The 22,904-nt window shown below is 40.9% G+C and overlaps 2 protein-coding genes across 2 annotated transcripts in view; both read left to right on the top strand.

The window, feature by feature from the left end:
• The first annotated feature begins 3,873 nt into the window (after positions 1-3,873).
• LOC131499593 (protein FRG2-like) lies at positions 3,874-6,263 on the top strand. The gene is made up of 4 exons (XM_058707688.1): positions 3,874-4,139; positions 4,415-4,489; positions 4,711-4,791; positions 5,057-6,263. Exons 1-4 carry the CDS (start codon positions 3,959-3,961, stop codon positions 5,713-5,715), a joined length of 996 nt encoding a protein of 331 aa, XP_058563671.1. The 5' UTR covers positions 3,874-3,958; the 3' UTR covers positions 5,716-6,263.
• Positions 6,264-11,918: 5,655 nt separating this feature from the next.
• The window catches only part of LOC131500139 (uncharacterized), a 53,082-nt gene continuing 42,096 nt past the window's right edge, over positions 11,919-22,904 (top strand). The window contains 6 exon segments of the mRNA XM_058708914.1: positions 11,919-11,969; positions 12,476-12,568; positions 13,611-13,672; positions 19,815-19,968; positions 21,497-22,883; positions 22,885-22,904. Coding sequence (XP_058564897.1) covers positions 13,658-13,672; positions 19,815-19,968; positions 21,497-22,883; positions 22,885-22,904 — 1,576 coding nt within the window. The 5' untranslated portion in view covers positions 11,919-11,969; positions 12,476-12,568; positions 13,611-13,657.

Genomic DNA, 22,904 nt, shown 5'->3' with positions numbered 1-22,904 from the left:
AGCATCCGACTCATGATTTAGAGTTGGTGATCTCACAGTTGGTGATCTCACAGTTGATGAGTTCCAGCCCCAAATCAGGCTCTGCGCTGGCAGCACAGGTCCTGCTTGGGATTCTGTCTCCCTCTCTCTCTGCCCCTCCCCCACTTAGTCTCTCTCTCTCTCTCTCTCTCTCTCTCTCTCAAAATAAATAAAAATAAACTACAAAACTAGAAATTTCAGCATACATATTCCTTAAATTTTATAATTTTATTTTATATTTTTATATATTTTATATACAATACAAAATTTAAAATATAATATGTAATATAATAATATATAGAAATTTAAACATTATATATTAAATATGTATCTGTTATATATAACATATAAGTTATATATATCATATATATTTACATATATTATACAATTTAAAATATGTGTGTTATAGGGGGACCTGGCTGCCTTAGTCAGTGGAGCATAAAACTCTTGATCTCAGGGTTATGAGTTTGAGCCCCACATTGGGTGCAGAGATTACGTGAAAGTAAAATCCTTAAAAATATGTTATATCTATATCTATATATATAGATATATATAGATATATATTTCATATATTTATATAACATAAAATATATATTTACATATACAATGGGTAAATTTTTATGTATTATTATATTCTATACATATATTATTATTATTTATCATTTTGCGTTCCTGAGTGAGGAACCCTGAAAACTATTGAGCTCTTTCTATATTTCTATTGAATCTCTGTCTGAGCTTGGAGATGGCTGTGCATGCAGAACAAAGAAAAAGACATCGGATTCCAGCATCCTCGGATTCCAGTTCTAAGAATGGCTTCGACCACCCAGATTCCTCACCTTTGCCTTTTTTGCTTCTGTCAGTCTTGCCAAGAGGCCCGGGGTCTGGAATTGCTGAGGCTTCCTTGGTTCCAGGTTCTTCTCCTCCCTGGAGGCCGAGGGCTGGGAGACAAGGGCCCCAGCCCAGCCCTTCAGGGGACATCTCCTGGTCCTCGCCATGTGTCCACAGGCCTGATAACAGTTCTTGCACATTATCTGTGGGTCGAAGAGGACAGTGGTCAGTGAGACAATCACAGGCAGTTTTCAAAGGTTACTATCAGGACAAGTGTTTTGATTTGGGAATTGTTTTTTCTGGAGGGGACACAGATATGTAACCTGTTAAGTGTCTGGAACTTCATGATGCAATCAATAGTCATATCCGCAACTCATTTTATTTTATTTAAAAAAAATTTTATTTAAGTTTTTATTGAAATTCCAATTCACAACCTATTTTAAATCGGGAACCAAGGACAAAAGATCAAAAGATCTGAGGAGGATGATAATGGCTCAGCTATCCTTGCAGTTCAAATTTTGGAGGCCGAGCAAACTCCATGGGACATATTGAATATGTCCAGGATAATTGAGAAAGGATGAGGCGGACCAGAAGCCTCCCCCTCCAGCTGGCCTTTTTACTGCCCGAGGAGGCCCTGCTCCAGCTTTGGAGCTCACCGCACCAGCTGGAGACAATCCACTTTGGTTAATCACTCTGAAGATATAAAGGGATTATTTCCTGTTTATTTTCCTCTGCATTTTTATTTCATTCTTATTTGTTTTTTATTTTGCCACACATCTGATATCATCAACTATAATTTGATGAGTGTCATTTCCAAGCATTTAAGATATTTTAACATATATGCACCTATTTTTTAAATTATATATTGCTTTCTGCAAGTGCAAGATATGTATACACATCCAAATACTGTTCAATTCTGTATCATGACGTTTCTCTCAATTGTTTCTGAAGATTCTCCCTTTCACACATATACCTGTAGTTCATCCCGTTTCAGCACTGTTTGCCATTTACTTGGACTGGACCTTTGGTTTTAATCTCTGATCCTATTCAAGGGGACTTATGTTGTTCCTAATATTTTCCTTCCACTGGCAATGCTGCCACGAACATACTTGGCCCATGTTCTTGTTTGCTATGAATTCCCTGTTGCTATAAACAGAAAGTGAGGAACCAAATTTCCGGATCATGGTTTTCAGGCATCTTTATATTTAGTGCCCATATTGTCCCCTGAAGGGGTTAACCAATCACAACCCACACTAACCCTGGAGGAGAGTCTTCAATTCCCCACATCCTTGATACACAGGGTAATGTCTGAATTTTTACTAATTACATGCATGTGAATTGGTGATGTTGTTTATTTCCATTTGTTTTATTGTAAGCAATGCTGTACATAACACAACATCATATTCATCACAGTCTTACTAACACGTGAATTGTCCTTTTGAATTTCTTATTCAATTCACTGCGGATTGTTTTTCTTTCCTTTTAATGGGTAGACATTAATTTTTATATATTCTGGACATATTTCTCTCAAAGTGATGGGAATTGCAAGTATGCACTTCCATTTTGTACCTGGCCTTAAATTATATTTTCAGACAGAATGTACCAGATAGTAAGTGTTAGTAATGTAGGAACTTTATTTAGATCCTGGTTCAAAACAAAGAAAAACAATTAAAAAATGTGTTTGAGTAATTTGGGAGAATGTGACTATGAACTGGGTATTAGATGATATTAAGAAACTAAACAATAGGGGTGCCTGGCTGGTTCAGTCGGTAAAGCATGTGACTTTTGTATTCAGAGTTGTGAATTTGAGTCCCAGGTTGGGTGTAGAGATTACTTAAAAATAAAATCTTCAAAAAAATAAAGTAAAAAGTAATTTGTGTTGTAATAGACTGGGAGTCTTTTTATTATCTTTTATATCCTTGAGTAGTTATTTATTAGAGATGAATTTTATGGCTCGCCACTGGTTGATTACAGAAATCCTGAATTCCACGATTTGCACTCAAGATTCCAGCTCCATTTCCCACCGAACCCCCATTCCAAAGGAGAAGTTTTCAGTGGATGATACAAGAATGGCAAAACACTAACACATTTTGAGGTGGCCTTAAAAAACAGATTCACTTTATTTTCTTTAATTGTGTGAATGCTTGAAATTTCCATATTAAAACCTTTAATGAGGGCGCTTGAGTGGCTCAGTCAGTGAAGCTCAGGTCTTGATCTCAGGGTTGGTGGGTTGAAGACCCACATGGCTCTGAGCACTGTGAGTGAGGAGCCTGCTTGGGATTCTCTCTGCCCCTCCCCCCACTTGCACGTGCATTCTCTCTCTCAAAATAAATAAACTATTAAAAAGGCTTAAAAACCTTTAATGAAAATAAATCAATATTGGCGAACTATCTTCACCGTGAATTATTTTTAGTTCATTGCTGGTTTCACTTTTATATAAACATGTGGTATTTGTCAGATGTGCTCATAGGTAAGATTGACTTGTTGATGTTCCTACAGTGACATCCAGTCCTTAAAGGTCCAGGCAGAGTTCCCGCTCTCTTTGGCCAAGAATGGAAACACAGGAGAGAAATACGCCCTTTGCATCAGAGGGGTCTGGTGGACATTTTTTTTAAGTCCGATTTTCCTGTGACTTACTCAGAACGAAATTATCAGTGAGAAGAATACTGACAATACATGTTTTCCAACGATATGGAAGAAATCTTTCTGATAAACCTACCTAATTCCTGTACTCTTGGGAAGAAGGAACACAAATCCAGTAAGGTCTTAACTAGTTGTGGGTGGGAGTTGGACCAGAAGTAAGACAGGGAGGGGTCCCCAGCCTTCCAGTCCCTCTGCCCCCTGGCTTTGTTGTCCCGCTTTTTGTCACCACGACAGGCCCCTGCAAAAGGCTCCCCTTGGCTGCGTGGGGCCCCCCACAGGAAGCACGAGCGGCCACGTTCCATCTCTCGCGAGAGCCCAGGTTCCAGAGCGGCAGGAAGGTGGAATTTTTCCAGCCAATAGGAGCGAGCCACGCCCTGCGAGGGTGCCTATAAAAGGCAGGTGCCAGCGGCCAGTCTGCACTTGGGAGACCTGGCGGTGCAGGGAGAAGGCCGTCCCCGGGGGCTTCCAGATGGACTCTGGAACAGAAGGGTCAGAGCCCCGCAGCTCATCCGTGCGACACCCCACTGACCGGCCGCCCTGCCACCAGAACTCGTTCACAGAAAGCGGCTCAGATGTGGCGGAGAAAGCACTGGAAGGGAAAGAGGAGACGTTACTGTCGCCGTTGAGAGAGAGCCGCACCCAAAGGCGAGGTAGGAGTCGGGTGGTTTGTGTGTGGGGGCTGGAAGGAGGGGTAGGGGTCAGGGTTGTATTCGGAAATCGGTGGTAGGGAGCATCACCCAGCTCCAGGGAGGCTTTGAGAAACGGGGCATTGATCCCCCGGGACCAACTTGCTCAGGTTCACCTCGGACCCTGGCTGAACAGGCTGTGTTGAGAGAACCGTCCACAAATCGGGCTCTGGGATGGACTAGAGGGTTCTGCGGGCCTCGAGAGAGGCCACTCGCGCAAACGGCCTCTTTTCCCCCAGGGCCAGAGCCCAAGACAGAGGAGGAGGATCCCAGGGAAAGTGAGCCCAAAAGGGACAGCTGCATTTCCGGATCAGGTGAGAGCTGGTTTTGCTGGGGAGGGGCCACAGGACGTGGGGCGGCTCAGTCTCCCCGGTCAGGGAACTGGAGCTCGGTGGCACCCTCGCACATCCTGGGCTCTAGGAAGAGCTGGGAGCCTGGCCTTGGTTGCCAGCCCCGGTCCTCGCGTGTGCAGGACGGATTAGGGCCGCGAGGGGTCGGCCCGAGGCGGTCACAAAACCTCTGGCCTTGTCCGCAGAATCGGAAGGCTGCTCCAGTTGGGAGGGCTCCGGCAAGAGGAAAGTCACTTCCAGCGACAGCACCTGCCCCCCAGCAGCAGGTAGGATCTTGCTTTGGGGCGGAGGTGCGCGGAGAGGAAGGCAGGTCAAGCACGCGGGGCGTGGGCACAGAGGGTTGTTGAGGGGCTGCATCGGGTGAGGAGGCCCTGGAATCCAGGGAGCTCTGGGGGACCCGTGCCGGGCCTGGCCTCGCCTCGTCCCAGAGCCGGGGCAGGAAGGCTTAGGAGACCGGCGGGGTTCACCCGAGGGGGTGGGGTCCCCGGGACTCCAGCTGGCGGGGCGCTCGGCCACGTGCTGCCTCCGCAGGGGCCTCTCCAGCAGGTGAGCGCAGTGTGACTCCGGGAAAGAGGAAACGGACGACGCCGGACTCGGGCCAGGGCAGCGAGAGCGAGGAGACCGCGGGTGCCCAGCGCAGGAGACGCGGGGCGCGGGGCGCCGGGCGGCGGAGCAGGTGCAGGTCCCCGGGAGACCGGCTGCCCCCACTTCGGAAGAGGCTGGTGACCGCCGTGCGCGCCCTGTCTGAGGCGGTCCGTCAGGACGTGGCTGGGGCGTGGGAGCAGCGGGAGCGTTCCCCGCTGACCTGGGAGCAGCGCTCCGGGCTCGGGCGGCTCTGGGCGCCTCTGTGCGCGGCCTTGCAGACCGTCTACACCATGGCCAACCAGGCGGCCTACGTCTTCCCTGCAGAGAGCTGGCTCGTCCCAGCCCCGCCGCCGGGCCCCCGGGCTCCAGCTGGGGATACAGGAGAAGCCCGGGGCTCCCCTCCCCGGGTCGGGAGGGAAGCCGCCAGCGCTCAGGCAGGCACCCGCGCTGCCGCAGAGCTGCGCGCGCAGCCCCCGGGGAGAGACCAAGGCCCTGCTACCGCCCACACTGCGGGTACCGCGCGTGTCAGACTTGGGGCGCTCGGAGCAAAGGCACTGCCAACACCGAGTGCGGAGCTGACGAGCTCGTGTCCGATTTCGTGTTAGGCACTGTGGTGTGTTTTGAGGGTCTTAGGACGGCCGAGCATTATTTCACGATGAGAACAGGTATCGGGGTGTAATTCCTATGTTGTTGCCAACGTCTCGCCAAGTAAACATACTTCTCTCCTCCCCTTTGATCCGAAAAGGCGCTAAGTCGTGGGTCCCCTGCCTCCGGTCTTGGAGGACTGAAGCCACAGGCCTGGGGGAGCATCTATGTGGCGGGATGGTTGTACTGTTCAGTTTGGTGAAGTCACCATGTCGGTTTGTCCTTCGCTTTTCAGTTACTCTATATGAAACCTGGTTCAAGATACATTAGTGTTATTGACCGTATGTGCTTATTCTCACAGCTGGCTCATATGCCAAATTTTAAATTTTCTTCTATTTTGCAGATTTCAAGTTATCCTATTTATGAGAGGATATTAAATCCAAGATAGATGCTGTCATTTTGTATATATTTTATGTACTTTCCAATTTGTATTTTACACTGGGATGATGTAGTCTTTCATCTATAAATGTGCAGAATTTTATGTAAGCAAAATAAACCTTTTTCCGTATTGTCTTGTCCTTTGGTTCCTAATTTCTACATAACAGCGATAAAATAAAAATGCTGCTCATGGATTGTAGGTCTTAGATAATTTCATATTTATCTAGATGGAGTTTGTTTTATGGCAAGTGAGGGTTAGGAAGGAGGCTGTTTTCTTTTCACCTCTACTGCATTTCCACCTTGACTTTCCTACACGTACCAGCTCTTATTGTAGGACGGGGATAGCAGTTAATTATCCCACTGAATGGGGCGATTCAATTATAACATATTATAAATCAGTTTGAACCCATGCCCTGGCTTCAAATTATACAAAACAAGTGCCTGCATGTGTACAAAAAATTACAATTGGCAAGTTACATTTGGGGATTGGAGGTGCTATTACCAAAGGATGAAAAATAAAATTTTAAAATAATAAAGTAATACAACAAAATAAAAAACAGAACACCTGGGAATAAATCCAATAAAAATGTATCTAGTGTATATGAGAAACCATATAAGATTTCAGAAATATATGAAAGTAGACATAAACAAATATAAAATCACATCATTGTTCTTAGGTAGAAAAACTCCATATTATAACTCCATATTATCAAACATCAATTGTCCCTAAGCTAATTTATAAATTTAATTTGTTTCTGAAACAGATACCACCAGTTCCTTATTGAATCCAAGCATGTTATTACAAAAAAAAAAATCCCTACAGCTGAAAATACAAATAAAAATATGCAAGAAAACTCTGAAAAAGAAAAAAAGATGAGGGTAAACTTTTAGTTAAGCAAGAGCTCCAGAGATCTCCTGTACAACATCGCACATATAGTCATCAATGTATTTGTACACTTAAAAATCCATTAAGAGTGGGGCAAGTGGACATGCACCCCAATGTTTAGAGCAGCGCTATGGACAATAGCCAAATTATGGAAAGAGCCCAAATGTCCATTGACTGATGAAGGATAAAGAAGTGGTATATATATGCAATGGAGTACTACTCAGCAATCAAGAAGAATGAAATCTTGCCGTTTGAAATAATTTGGATGGAACTATTATGCCAAGCAACATAAATGAGAGAAAAACAAACATGATTTCACTCATGTGGAATTTGAGAAACTCAACAGATGAACATAGGGGAAAGGAAGGGAAATTAAGATAAAAACCAAGAGGGAGGCAAACCATAAGGGACTCTTAAGTACAGAGAACAAACTGAGGGTTGCTGGAGAAGGGGTGTGTGGGGGGAATAGGTTTTGGGTGATGGGCATGAAGGAGGGCACTTTTTGGGATGAGCACTGGGTGCTATGTGTAAGAGATGAGTCACTGGGTTCTACTCTTGAAGCCAAGACTACACTTATGTTAACTAAAATTTAAATTAAAAAATAAAGAGGGGTGCGTCTGGTGACTTAGTCAGTTAAGCGTCTGACTTTGACTTTGGCTCAGGTCATGATCTCATAGTTCATGAATTTGAGTCTGCATTGGGCTCTTTGCTGTCAGCAAGGAGCCCACTTCAGATCTTCTGTCCCCCTCTCTCTCTGCCCCTCCGCAGCTCATGCTCTGTCCCTCTCTCTCAAAAACAAACATTTTAAAAAATCCATTATAGGGTAGATCTCATTTTTAAGTATTCTGAAAAACAAAGAAAAAAGAAAAAATGGATAGGCAGCTCTATGAAACATGTTTCTTAAATATGACTGATAGATGAGTAGAGATAAGAATTCAAAAATAGACCAAAGTATATGAGGTTAATAAGCAATAAGAAATTGGGGATGACATCATTAATACTTGGGGTTTGGTAGTTGATATTACTTGATATTACTATCACAAAGGTAAGAAATTGATTTACTCTTCACATCCTATAATAAGGTAAAGGTCCAATGAAAAGTACAACTGCATGTAAAAAACAAAAAGCTTATTTTCATTGCAGACTCTGCCTATTAAATGGAAATCAAAAATACACTCACTCCTTCCTGTTAGAACAGTTGGCTCAGTGTGAAGGTCATGGCAGTCAGTACATGCAGGAGGGAGGCAGCCAGATCTTAAGGTCTGGGTTTATTATTCCGCAACCTCCCCTTCCTGAAGAAATAATCATTTCATCCAGGACTCCAGTGAGAGCACAGGTTTGGGGAACTGAGAATATTGAAAAGCTTTTCTTCCCCCCAGTTGCTACTTGCCAAAAACCAATTATAAGTTCCAAATTAGCATCTCTCAGGTGTTTGGGAGAAGCTCTCTCTTTTCCACAAGCCCTGGACAAGTGTTCAAGAGGAGGGCAGGAAATGCTGAGGTCTGATAGATGAGGGACTGTTGAGGAAACACTTGAATTTCAATGGATTCTCTGCTCTCTTGAGAAATTCTACCCCCAAGTAGAGTTGTTGCTAATATTCAGACCACTAAGGTGAACTATCATATAAGTTATAAGCGTAGAAATGAAATCAAAGTATATGCAAAGGATTTTCAGAGTTACAATCAAAGAACATGCCAACAATGATTTACATCAGGGGTCACTGGAATATTTGCACAACTCAGTGCCAATATATTTGGAAGTGTACATGACGTGGAAATTTGTTAGGAAGATATGCTTTACCAATATTGATCTCCCTAGTGTTAACAGGAAGTCTAAACAGAACAATATCTACAAAAAGGGATAAGTTTCTGAGACCCTCACAAATAAAAGCACCAGGATCAGATGATGAAATGGGCAGATTCAATAATTCCTTTAATGCTCAGATAAGACAATACTCATTTAAATTAATTTTTAAGATGTTTAAATTTATTTTGAGAGAAAAAGAGAGAGCGATAGAGTATAAGCATGCAAGTGGGGGAGGGGGGCAGAGAGAGAGAGAGAGAGAGAGAGAATCCCAAGCAGGTCCGGACTGTCAGTGCAGAGCCTGACACAGTGCTGAGTATCACCAAATGTGAGATCAGGTCCTGAGCCAAAATCCAGAGTCGGAGGTGTAACCAACTGAGCCACCCAGGGGCCCCAATACTCATTTAAATAGCATTTGATGGTTATATCTTTCCACGCCTGTATTTTTGCTGAGTTTTCAGTCATCAGCTCTAATTGCCTTTATTATTAAAAAAAAATTTTTTTTTTACATTTATTTATTTTTGAGAGACAGAGCACAAGTTGGGGGAGGTGCAGAGAGAGAAGGAGACACAGAATCCCAAGCAGGCTCCAGGCTCTGAATCGTCAGCACAGAGCCCGATGCGGGGCTTGAACTCACAAACCGTGAGATCAGGACCTGAGCCGAAGTCAGATGCTTAACCGACTGAACCACCCAGGCGCCCCTAATTGACTTTATTATTAAGAAACATGAGTTCAAACTAATCCTTTGTTTTCCCTACCATAAATACACAAATACTCCCCATGTCTAAGTCAGACATTAGAACCATAATGGTGGACAATCCTTAGTTCACAAATACAAATACATACACATTACACATAGATGCAAACACATGTGCATATGCACAACATAATCCTCAAATGCACAGCCATATACCCTCACACAATCACACCCTCATACACTCCATAGCAAACTCACACTCATGCACATGCTCATCAAACACAAGCACACACATTTACACACTCGCCTGTACTCCCACATTCCCAGTCCCGTGTGATTATATTCAAAGGGTCTGCATGCACATGTATATCTCGACAATGTGCTCATATGTTGGAAGAATACAGGCATCTCCTGACCTTGGATGCCAGACAATAGAGGCACTTTCCACCTCTTTTACTTCTTCCATCCCTACAACAACAAGATGATTATTTACCACGTGAAATGTCTTAAACTGCTGTGAGCATTGCCACTGCAGGTCCAGGAGAATGGGGCCGAGTTGGAAGGTTGCAGGTGTGTTAGAGCAGGGTCCAAATGAGGCCAGAGGGAGGGGGTTATAGGCAGTGTGCAGAGAGCATGGGAGCGCGGAGGAATAGATGGAAAACTCTTCAAAGGCATATGATGCCATAGTACTTGGTAAATACAGATAGGGACAGAAAAGCAAGGGGGAAAGGCTAAAATGCACCCTGAAGTATGGGGTCAAAGTCAGGGACATCAGTATGAGCACAGAGTTGGCTGTAGATACGCAAGTAAAATCACTATGAAAAATAATTCAGTAAGCTAATAGGATATAATATTGATATACAAAAAAAAAAAAAGAAAAAGAAAAAGGGCTCATGAAATAAATAGCTTTAAAAAAATAAAATGAAATAAACTGACCAGGAATGAACCTAACAACAATGTGTAAAGCCAATATGTAGGAAAAAAATAAAACATTCCTGAAATATATGAAAGTAGAAGTAAATGAATGTAAATTTATATAATGTTCTTGGGTAGAAAAACTCATTATAAAAAGGTCAATTCTCCTTAAGCCAATTTATAAATTTAATTGGATCCTGATATAGATACCATCAGTTAGTTTTTCAAACTAGCAGTGTTATTGCAAAAACCTTACAGAATAATGAATAAGAATAGCCACAAAAACTCTAAACAAAACAAGACAAAACAAAACAAAAAACCAAAATGAGTATGGTTATCCTCCTGAGATGTTTATTTATGAACAGGGTATTGTATCAGTGAAGTTAAAAATTCAGAAGTATGTCAAAGTGCACAAGAAAAGTTAATAACCAGTAAAAAACTAAAGTGGGGATGACATCATTAATGCTTGGTATTTGGGAAATGGGAATTCCTATCAAAATGTCCATAAATGGTCTTTTCTCTACATCCTACAGAAAAATAAAGGTCAAACAAAGAAGTCTATAGGGTAAAAAATAATTAAAACATGGTTAAATTCCTCATAAGACTTGCTTCTCTCTCTCTCAATAAACTTTTTAAAAATCTAATTTTAAAGTATAAAGTAGTCTTCCAAAATAACTGAGAACAAAGATTTTTAAAAATTGAAATTGCAATGATATTTGGCAATTAAGGACTTAAGCAAAATGCAGGTACCATCTGGTAGGTCTCAAAGGCGTTTGGATTTATAGTTCATCTCGAGAGGTGTGGATTCGAATATCAAATTTAAAGAGAGAAAAATTGATAAACACTCATAGAGGCAGAAATGTTTGTTCCTTTAAAGCAACGTGCCAGCCCTCCGCCCCCACAGCCCAGGGCCTGGAGGGGAACGCCAGGGAACGCAGTCCAGCGAATGGGGAGCAGAAGTGACAATTCAGTGAAAAGCTCTGATGGGGGGTTAGTACCAAATTGCACATTCGCCACAGAAGAGTTTTGCATTTCGCATTCTAGCGTCCATCAACGACACTGACCACCCCGGCTTTTTGCCTCATTAAACAAGGAGCTGTCATGTCCAGGTCTCAGTCGACCCACGAGGACCTCCGGCCCCAGGTCCCCGTGCTGCTACGCCTCCCTCGCTGGCCGCACGTCTCCACCTGTCGCTACAAACGTTTCCCTGGGCACCGTGCTCAACCTGTCAAATACCACTGCTCCCAACAGAAGCGGCCCACCCTTCCCTAACGTTGTACCCAGCCTGGCTCCAAACGACACCAGCGGGATTGGAGGGAATCCAAAAGCAGAGCTCGAAACCGCCGGGGAGAAAGGACAAACAGACCGGCAGACGCAGGGAAAGAGACGGTGCGCAGGCCGGGATCCAGTGACTCAAGCCCCGGCTCCCAACCGTCGCGTCCTCGACCCGCCTCCGCCCCGCCCCACGTCGCACGCGCACGCGCGCTTTTCTAGAGACCCGGAAGCGGATCGCGCTGAGCAACGGGCACGCTCGGGTGAGTGAGTCTCCGTTTTTCTGGTTCTTACCAGCGGTCGCGCTCGTCAAACTCCTCCTCCACACCCAGGTTTCGGGGTCACCTGGTAAGGTAAAATCCTGGAACCCACTCGTCCCTCTCGCCGGAAGTTCGTCCCTTTTGCTTCTCGCGTTGTGTCCATAAGACTTTCCGAGCCCTGTCGCTTGGTTCGGGTACCGAGTGTCTGCGTTCCTTTCCGGTTAAAATCGCTCAGAGGCAAGTACGGGCCCCAGGCCCACTGCCTTTGGCCGTCTATCGTATGTTGGAACTATTCTTTGATGTCTGGTAAATAACTTTATAGTATTTCATTACACAGGCGTTAAGCATGTTGATGATCTTTTAACATTCAAAATCTAGTTTAGTCAGTTAATTTAATACTCAACAGTTCTCTTCTTCTCTTAAGTTATCTTTTACATTACCGAGTTCTGAGCTGAAGTCTCCAACTAAGTAGATGTTCTCCTCAAGTCCCCTTTGTCTTTTCAGTACAGATGTTGATGGATGGGCTGGATTGATGTGGAACTTTGTTCCAGCAGAGCCCATCCGTTCATGATGCAGAGACTGCTCAGACCTCATCTCCACAGGTGACCCTTTTTCATGTTTTCCAGGACTAGTTACTATTTGTAATTTAATATAGTTGTTCTGAAAAAAGGAATTAAATGCTTGGGTTTGATTACACCCATGAAAGAGAAGCTTCTCTTGTTTCAGGAATATGAAAGGTTATGATCTGGAATTAGGACAAGCCCTTTCCACTTAAACATGTCAAGGCCACCATTTCAGAATTTACTTATACCCAGTTCTGCTCACTCCACTCAGACTTAAGGGTAACTTGGTAAAGTAACTCTTCCTGTGATCCCCAGGGCACCCACCTTTAACATGAGTCGATAGACCAAGAATTCTGAACATGAGCTAATAAGATCTCTGAAATGATCCCTGAAATGATTGGGTGTGTGTTTGTCTTTGGCAGTTTTCTGGGAGAGGGTGTGCAGTTATCATTAGACTTTACAATGTGACCCAGTTCCAAAAATAATGAAAACCACTAGGAAAGAGGCAGGAGCATAGTCTTAGAGACAGAGGCACGCCTCTGTCAGCTTCACCCTCTTTCTGTGTATCCTAGCTAAATCTTAAAAATTTGATCATCTCATCTTTTGACATTAAACCTTCTTACAGCTTGCCATCACCAGCAGGACAAAGATCTAAACTCTCCGTATGGCTACCAGGGAGCTCTGGACCTGGGGTGGCCTTTAAGAATTGTTCTAAATTGATGGAATGGACAGGATTCTGTGTCCTGCATCAACCATTCATTGCATGTTGGTTGCTTAAGGAGGAGCCAAGAACTTGAATGAGGCACCTCCCTTTGGCTCAGTGTCAGGTAGACAGAGGACAATTCAGTTGCAGTAGAGTATGTAGGTTTCAGCAGGAGGGGAGGGCTTTCTGAAGAAATGGATGAAAATGCACTTGGAGAACTCCATATAGGAGTTTATTATCCCTGTATCCCTCCTGTTGCAGTTGGCAGCAAAGGACGATCTTTCTCCCATAGTGAGGTTCTCCCTATATGTATATTATGGCAGAAGAAGGGGTTATGATGATTCCAAACATTAAGCAACATAACTTTTTGTCATGCAGTATAACCTTACCTGAGAAAGAAGACCAGAAGAGGGAAAAAAGGAGGAATGGCTCTTTTCCGGGTAAAAGTCATATTTTTCATTGATTGTTCTTCCTAAAATGTCACATTTTGGACTTGTTAATCTTCTTCGTCTCCAAGGTATCCTGCCTACAATGTTTACTCACACCCAGGGCCTTCTCCCACTCTCCTGTCATCTCCATGCAGATTCCATCTCACTGTGACCCAGTGACATAGAACTTAATGAAAAGGCTCATTTTAGGTGGTAATCCTGTGAAGGATTTTCTACATAGGCAAGGACTGGAAAATGGGAGTAGGCTTTGTGGTGTCCTTGGAGTTGGGCAGTAAGGATTCTTCAGAGACCCCTTCTGGATCGTTTTCAGCTCATATAAACCAGGATTAAAGAGATTACATATGTTAGTAATGTATTAATGTGCACAGGTACCTGAGAAACCCTGGAAAGTAAGACTGACAGGGTAGATTTGCTTTGTCTTATTTTATAAATGCCTTTTGACCTTAAAGAAGGGAGTCCTTGTGCTTCTGACTCCAAAGTATTAATTCTTTGGAATAGGGTGGGAAGTTCAATGTAGGAATAAGGAATACAGAGAGTGTTTTATTTTATTAACATAATTGGTTTTAAAGTGTAGAATCAACCTACTTGTGTAACAGTAAGTGTTCTTTAAATTAGTATTTTTTTATTTTTTATTTTTCTAATGTTTATTTTTGAGGGCGAGAGAGCAGGGGTGAGCAGAGAGAGAGAGAGGAGGACGGGGGATCTGAAGTGGGCTCTGTGCTGACAGCAGCAACCCTGATGTTGGACTTGAACTCATGAACTGTGAGATCATGACCTGAGCCCAAGTCAGCTGCTCAACCAACTGAGCCACCCAGGCGCCACATATTATTTATAGCACATCCATCTCATACAGACCATGGTGTTCATTTAGGAAATGTTACACTGCACATTTTTTTAGATAGAAATGTTTAATTTAGCCAGACATAGCTGCAGAACCTTCTGTCATCAGGGAGGCTGGTGCTAAATTTTCATTTTACTAATTGTTAAATATTATTTTTATTTATTATTTTTTTGTATTAAATCCTTCTAGTATGTATTTTTGTGGTTCAGTTCCACAGAGTGATGCAGTTTAGAAACTAAGAAGTAAATATACCCTTGCCTGTCATATCTTCCATCATCACTGATTGTCTTCATTGGGAACTGATGTTCTCTTTAGTGCAAATCTTCTAAAAATGCATTTATATGTTGTAATGAGATTTTAGAATATATTCTCCAGCAAATGTTTAATCATATTTTATTCTACAAATTGAAATATTTACATACCATATATCTTGAAGTTGTTCTCATGTTAGGAAACGTAGAGATAACTGCTTTTTTTAGATCCTCATTGGAACATTCTCTAAATGAAGATACATGAGTCCTTTACAATTTCTTAGTGTTTCAAAGAATGCCATGGTGGCTGCTTCTACCAGGCTGACGTCACTACAGATATCTAAGGATATCTTAAGATTGTACTTCTTCACTGTGATTAACCAGATTAATGATGGTCTTTCTGAGGAAGCACAGACATTCCACTTAGTAAATAAAGATTTTAAACCAACTGTCTTGAACATCCTCAGCTAAAGGAAAACATGGAAGAAGTAGAACAGTGTTCCAACAAATAGAAAATGTCAATAAAGAGATAGAAATTATAGTAAAGGGATGGAATAGAAATTCTGGAGTTAAAAAAGTATAAACACCAAAATTGAGAATCCACTAGAGAGTTCATCAACAGATAGACAATAAGAATAAAGAATCCGTGAACCTAAACATAAGTTAACTGAAATTATCAAGTGTGAACAGAAGAAAGGGGACAAAAGCAGAATAAAAGGGGAAAAAAAAAAGAAAAATGAACAGAGACTAAGAAACCACTATCAAGAATACTGATATACATGTAATAGGAATCCCAGAAGGAAAGGATAAAGAAGAAAGGACAGAAAGAATATTTGAAGAAATAAGAGCTGAAAACTTGTCAAATTTATCAAAAACAACCTACACATCCAAAAACTCAATGAACTGCAGCTATGACAGATGCATGGAGATCCCTGGCAAGCACATAATCAGTCAACTTTTATAAGACAAAGGAGTGAATGCGGAACGTAGCAAGACAGAAACAACTTCTCATGTACTGGGCTTCTCAATAAGTTTAACAGCCTATTTCTCTTCAGAAACTGTGGAGGCCAGGAAGCAGTCTCCTGTGGTATTAAAAGTTTGAAAGATTAAAAAAAAAAAACCTGTCATGAATTCCTTACGAGGCTAACTATACTTCAAAATTGACAGTGATATTAAGAGACTCCTAGGGGCGCCTGGGTGGCGCAGTCGGTTAAGCGTCCGACTTCAGCCAGGTCACGATCTCGCGGTCCGTGAGTTCGAGCCCCGCGTCAGGCTCTGGGCTGATGGCTCAGAGCCTGGAGCCTGTTTCCGATTCTGTGTCTCCCTCTCTCTCTGCCCCTCCCCCGTTCATGCTATGTCTCTCTCTGTCCCAAAAATAAAAAAATAAAAAACGTTGAAAAAAAAAAAAAAAAAAAAAGAGACTCCTAGAGGAACAAAAGCTGAGGGAGTTCACACTTACAGACTTAGCCTACATGAAATACCAAATGGAGTTCCTCAGGCTGAAATGGATGAAACCTAGTAAAGGTAGCTACATAAGTGAATATAAAAGCCAGTATTATTATATTTTTGTTTTCTAACTCAGTTTTTCCTATGTGTCTTAAAAGACAAATGTGTAAAACAATAATAAAAATCTGTTCTTGAGTGTATAAAACATCTGTTCACATCTCTTACAAATAATTTTTGACAGTAAGAACATGAAGGGTGACTGTATAACAACAGTTGTTTGTATGCTATTAAAGCTAAATTAGTATCAACTGAAATTCAAATATTATTAGTTTAACATATAAACTGTAATCCCCAGGATAACCATGCCGAAAATAACTTGAAAATAGAAAAATGAACATAAAGGCAATCAAAATAGTATGCACCCACATAGACACCTACAAGAGGAGGAATTATGAAAGAAAATATTAGATATACAAACAACAGATGTTAGAAGTAATTCTTATCAGTAGTAACTTGAAATGTATACAGATTAAACTCTTCAATAAAAGATAAAGGAATTATTTTTTTTAATGTTTTAAAATGTTTGTTTATTTTTGAGAGACAGACATAGCATGAGTGGGGGAGGGACAGGGAGAGAGGGAGACACAAAATCCGAAGCACGCTCCAGGTTCTGAGCTGTCAGCACAGAATCTGATGCAGGGCTCAAACTCACAAACTGAGATCATGATCTGAACCGAAGTTAGATGTTTAACCAACTGAGTTACCCAGGCGCCCCAAGGAATTAGTTTTTAAAAATGTTTCCACTCTATGTCTATAAAAGGCTCACTCTGTTTTTTAAAACTCTTTATTTAGAGAGCTTGAGTGGGGGAGAGGGAGGGAGACAGAATCTCAAGCAGGCTTCCCACTGTCAGCCAGAGTCTAATGCGGGGCTTGAACTCATGAACTGTGAGATCATGACCTGACCAAAATCCAGATCATGTGTTTAACTGACTGAGCAACCCAGGTGCCCCAAGCCTCAATTGAGATACACAAATAGGTTCAAAGTGAAGGTGGAAAAAGATTTTCCAGGCAGATAGTAATGAAACTTAGTTGGGTACCTACACAAATATCAGACGAAATAGCTTTTAAGTTGTAAAACTGTTACCAAAGATACTGAAGAACATTATGTATTGAAAAAAGAGCCAATCCATCAAGAAGATAAAACAACTATAAACAATATGTACATATCAACAAAGCCCCCAGTTTTTTGAAGCAAAATGGAGGAGATAGTTCTAGTATACTAGCTGGAGACCTCAGTGCTCCCTGTTAATAATGGATAGAACAACCAGACATCAATGATAGAGGACTGTGTGTAAACCAGCTAGATTCAGCGGACATATACAGAATACTGCATCCAACAAAAACTCAAAAATTAGAAGTAGAAGGGAACTTCCTCAATCTAAAAAAGGGTATTATTAAAATTCCATAGCTAACATCATACTGGTGAACAACTGAAAACTTCCCCCTAATACCAAGAACAAAATAAGTGTGCCCATTTTGCCACCGCATATCAACACTGTACTGGAACTTCTAATCAGAGAAAATACAGAGGAAAAATAAATCAAATGTGTCAAAATTGGAAAAGAAATCACACTATATTTGTAGAAGACATGATTTCATATTTAGAAATAAAGAATCCTCAAACTACCGGTGATAATAAATTCATTGAAATACAGAATACAATATCAACACTCAAAATTCAGTTGCATTTCTGTACAGTAGCCATCAACAACTGGAAATTAAGTAGACAATTCCATTTACATGAGCAAGGAAACAAATGGGAAGAAATTTAAGAAAGTAAATGGAAGATTTATACACACTGAAAACTACAAAGTTGCTGGGGAATATTAAAGAAAACCTAAATAAATGTCAAGATATCCTGTGTTTGTGGATTGGAAGACTGTAAAATGGGAGTCCTCTCCAGAGTGATACAAAGAGTAATGCAGTCCTCAGCAAAATCCCAACAGCCTTTTTGGCCTAAATGGGATTCCTGATTCTAAAACTAATACTGAATTGGTAAGGATGCCAAATAACCAAAATAAATGTGAGAAAGAAAATATTGGAGGACCTAGAATTCTTGACATCAAACCTTAACTACAAACGTTGAGTAATCAAAAGTGTAATTCCAGCAGAGGCTAGAAATACAGATCACAGTGATAGAACTGAACTTCCACAAAATAAACCCATACATCTGTAACCCATTCCTGTTTTACAGTAGTGCCCAAAACAGTGGACAAGGACAGTCTCTTAAATGGTGCTGGCACAACTAGATATCCGTGTGAGAATGAAATTGAAACTGCCTTATATAAAGAAATCAACTCAGAACTAATCAAAAGACTGTGTGTGAGAGCTACAAGTATAAAAGTCTTAGGTGAAAACATAGGGGTAAATTTTCATGACCTGAGGGTTGGCAGTGGATTTTTATACATGATCCCAAATCGAAAGAGAAAAAGACAAAGTAGATAAATTGGTCATCATCAGAATTAATCATGTCTGTGCACTGAAGGACATTATCACATAGGTGAGGAAATGGGAGGAAATAATTTGCTAATCACATATCTACTAAGGGTCTAGAACTTAGAATGTATGAAGAACTTATACAAATCAACAACCAAAACACAAAAACCCAACTTATAAGTGGTCGAAGCATTTTAATAGACATTTCTCCATACAAGATACACAAATGAAACAAGCACATGAAGCGATGTTTGATGAAAGTAGTCACTAATAAAATGCAAAATCAAAACCACAATGAGATACCATTTCACACCCACTAGGATGACTATTGTAAAAGAACAACAACAACAACAAAGTGTTGGTAAAGATGTGGAGAATGTAGACTCATGACACATTACTGTGAAAAGGGTGTAGGTGTTGTGGAAAAGACTGTGGCAGATTCTTAAAAAATTAACCATGTGACCCAGTAATTCCACTCCTAGGAAATAACCAAAAGAATTGAAAACAGGCATGCAAACACTTACTTGTACTACAAAGTTCATGGCAAGTTACTAATATTAGCCAAAGGTGATAACAACCAAATGCCCATCGGTAGTTGAGTGAATATGGTCTAGTCCTGCAGTGGAATACTCTGTATCCAGAAGAAAGGAAATGTACCGCTGATACACACTATATCATGGATGAACCTCAAACATTATTCTAAGTGAAAGAAGGCAGATGCAAAAGGTCACGTTTTTGACGCCATTCCATTTACATGAAAAGATCCAAAATTGGTAAATCCATAGAGACAAACCATTCATTAGTGGTTGCCATGGACTGGGGAATAGGAAGCACCTGCTTAATGGGTAAAGGATTTCGGGCTGATAAAAATGTTTTGGATCTAGACAGAGGTGATGTTTGTGAGTGCACTAAATGCCCCCGAATGATTCTTTTAAAAATGCTAATTTTATGTTAAGTGTAACTTGCTCAAAATTATATTGCATGGATCAAAGAGCACTCACTCCAGCTAAGTCAGTCTTTACACATCTGTGCTTCTCTTGTTTTGTGTCAAATAAGAACACTTTCCCTGTCCACTTGGTGAAATGTGTTTTCCTTTCAGGGGCGGTTGACATTCAGGGATGTGGCCATAGAATTCTCTCAGGAGGAGTGGGAGTGCCTGGACCCTGCTCAGAGGGCCTTGTACAGGGACGTGATGTTGGAGAACTACAGGAACCTGGTCTCCCTGGGTGAGGATAACTTCTCTCCAGAAGTTGGTAACTAACTTTTTATGTCTTTGCATTTTCTATTGAGAGCCCCTGACGTGATCATAAGAGTTTCAAATCCCTATTCTTAAGAGAATGATTGCAGCTGTTTTGATTGAGAATGGAAAGGCATCATAATGTGGCAAATGGACTCTAACTTCCCTTTTCTTCAGAAATTCTGCATTCCTGCTTGTTTAGGTATTTGCAGAACATTAGTAGTCAGAAAAGCTTAAGGTAGGGAACTGGTGATGAGGAGCACTGGGTGTTATATGTAAGTGACGAATCACTAAATTCTGCTCCTGAAACCAATATTACACTATATATTAACTAAGTAGAATTTAAATAAAAAAATCTGGGAGTTGGGAGAATAGGATTTAAAACCCTTAAATTCTTAGCAAAGTCAAATTTCACTGACATCTTTAAAGATAGGGCTCAGAGACAATAAGGTTATTGAAAGTTGGGGAAAAGAAGGAAACCTTATGGTGAATTTTCATAAATAACTGATTCTGTGCTTTTGCACTTGTGCTTTTGGTTCAGTAGTTCTTGGAAGAGAACCAGTCTTCTGCATACCTAAAATAATCCTTAAGCATTCAGGCAGTCAGTTAACTTGTTTTGACCTTTTCCAAGGTCAGGCGTTTAACTTACAGCACAATCATATTCCCTTAGATGTGCAAGCACAAGCAGCATTCCCACATTGCCCGTTACTCCTTGTGTTTCACTCTTGCTTTTCTGAATCCAGGTCCTGGCCTTTCCTCAGATTTTTCATTGAGCTAAACAAACTATACTGGTATCTCCTGGTATATTAATTTTGAGCACCAAACCACCTCAGTGTCCACATGTCCTGCCCCTCCCCACACTGTAGAAAGACCCCTATTCATACACAGTACAGATTGCTCAGGAGAGCAGCTTGATTTGGTGTTTAATAATAATGTGTGTTTAATAATGTATGAGGATATGATGAAGGAAACAAGGTCTTTTAACAAATCCGTATATTACAATCTAAAAATTGATCTAGCAGATTAAGTTAATAAGTAACCACATTTACAGAAAATAATATTCTCTGGAATTCTAAACAATTCTTCCTTGAGAACTAAAGACAGAATTTACATTCCATAAGGAACACACAGTAGGAAAAATGAAAGATATGTTGAGAATCACTGAATCATGAAATAGCGTGTTCAGGTAAACACATTTTTATAAAGATTAAGAATTAAGGAAGATAGACATCTGTATGATTTCATGCACAGTTATATAATAGCCAGTGTATGGATGAGCTAATTATGAAGTTTCATTTCATTATCCAGTTACATGGGCAAAAAATATGTATAGTGTATAATGTGTGTTTGGAAAAATTACCTTAAAATTAGAGAAATTATTGATTTGGAAACATTTATAAAAAGAAAACTTACAAACATTGTATATTACAATATTGTTTGAATACCATACTTGAGAAACTTCCTGTGTTCAGTATAAAGTATTATTTTGGTGTGTAATTATGTAATTTAGTATAAAAGATTTATCTTCCATCTCTATTTGATAGGAATCCCTTCTGATGGATTTGCAATCAAGGAATTATCACCAACAGAGGACATTAATAAAGGCAAATTTTACCACTTAGTGATATTGGAGAGAAATGAAAGTTATGGAATCAAGGATTTTGATCTCCAGGAATCCTGCGAAAATATGCATGAGTTTGAGAGTCAGTGGGGATATGATGCAAGAAATTACAAAGAAGTGCCTTTGACCCATAACAAAAATCTCACTTGTAGAAAAGACCAGCAAGTTAATCAGACCTCAGTTACTCTTCCTGAAAAGCAGAGTGTTTCTGTAAGAAATAATGCGTACCAGTATTTCATGGATGATGAGCCATTTACGAGGAATTTGCTAAAAATGGACAATAACAGAAGTGGTGCTGGAAACCAGTACATAAACTGCATGGAAAATAGAATTGGATTAAATTTGCAGGCACATCTGGCTGAACTGCAGAGATTTCACAATGAGGAGAAAATGTGTGACTGTAATCCGACTGAGAAGTCTGTCAACAGTGGTTCCTCAGTCTCACCACTTCAAAGAATTCCTCCCAGTACCAAAAACATTTGGAACAAATACAGGAAGGTTTTTAAGTATCCTTTGTTACCTGCACAATACAGGAGAGCATACACTAGAGGAATTTCTTACAAATGTAATGACTGTGGGAAGGCTTTTAGCAAAAGTGCCAACCTCATGAGTCATGAGAGAATTCATTCTGGACAGAGACCTTACAAATGTAATGACTGTGGCAAAGCTTTTACGGACCGTTCAAATCTTATTCATCATAGAAAAATCCATACTGGAGAGAAACCTCACAAATGTAACGAGTGTGGCAAAGCATTTACCCAATTTGGAAACCTTGCTAGGCATCAGAAAACACACACTGGAGAGAAACCACACAAATGTAATGTGTGTGACAAAGCTTTTACTCGAAGTTCAAGCCTTATGGCACATCAGAGAATTCATACAGGAGAAAAACCTTATAAATGTAATAAATGTGATAAGGCTTTTATCAAACATTCACACCTTTGGGGTCATGAGAGAACTCATACTGGGGAGAAACCTTACAAATGTAGTGAGTGTGGCAAAGCCTTTGCTGAGCGTTCACATCTTACTCAACATAGAAAAATCCATACTGGAGAGAAACCTTACAAATGTAAGGAGTGTGGCAAAGCATTTACCCAATTTGCAAATCTTACTAGGCATCAGAAAACACACACTGGGGAGAAACCATACAAATGTAATGTGTGTGACAAGGCTTTTACCGAAAGTACAAGCCTTATGAGACATCAGAGAATTCATACAGGAGAAAAACCTTATAAATGTAATAAATGTGATAAGACTTTTAGTAAACGTTCAGACCTTTGGGGTCATGAGAGGACTCATAGTGGAGAGAAACAAATGTAACGAGTGTGGCA

The sequence above is a fragment of the Neofelis nebulosa genome, chromosome 17 (genome assembly GCF_028018385.1).
Source record: "Neofelis nebulosa isolate mNeoNeb1 chromosome 17, mNeoNeb1.pri, whole genome shotgun sequence".
Lineage (NCBI taxonomy): Eukaryota > Metazoa > Chordata > Mammalia > Carnivora > Felidae > Neofelis > Neofelis nebulosa.
Note: the sequence above shows the minus strand (reverse complement) of the source record. Positions and strands in the feature narration are given on the sequence as shown.

What these genes read in the sequence shown, in the direction of transcription:
- LOC131499593 (XM_058707688.1), top strand. Translation starts at nt 3,959, where the DNA reads ATGGACTCTGGAACAGAAGGGTCAGAGCCCCGCAGCTCATCCGTGCGA. An exon ending in GAGCCGCACCCAAAGGCGAG is followed by an intron (nt 4,140 to 4,414) that starts GTAGGAGTCGGG and finishes CTTTTCCCCCAG; the next exon opens with GGCCAGAGCCCAAGACAGAG. An exon ending in CACCTGCCCCCCAGCAGCAG is followed by an intron (nt 4,792 to 5,056) that starts GTAGGATCTTGC and finishes CTGCCTCCGCAG; the next exon opens with GGGCCTCTCCAGCAGGTGAG.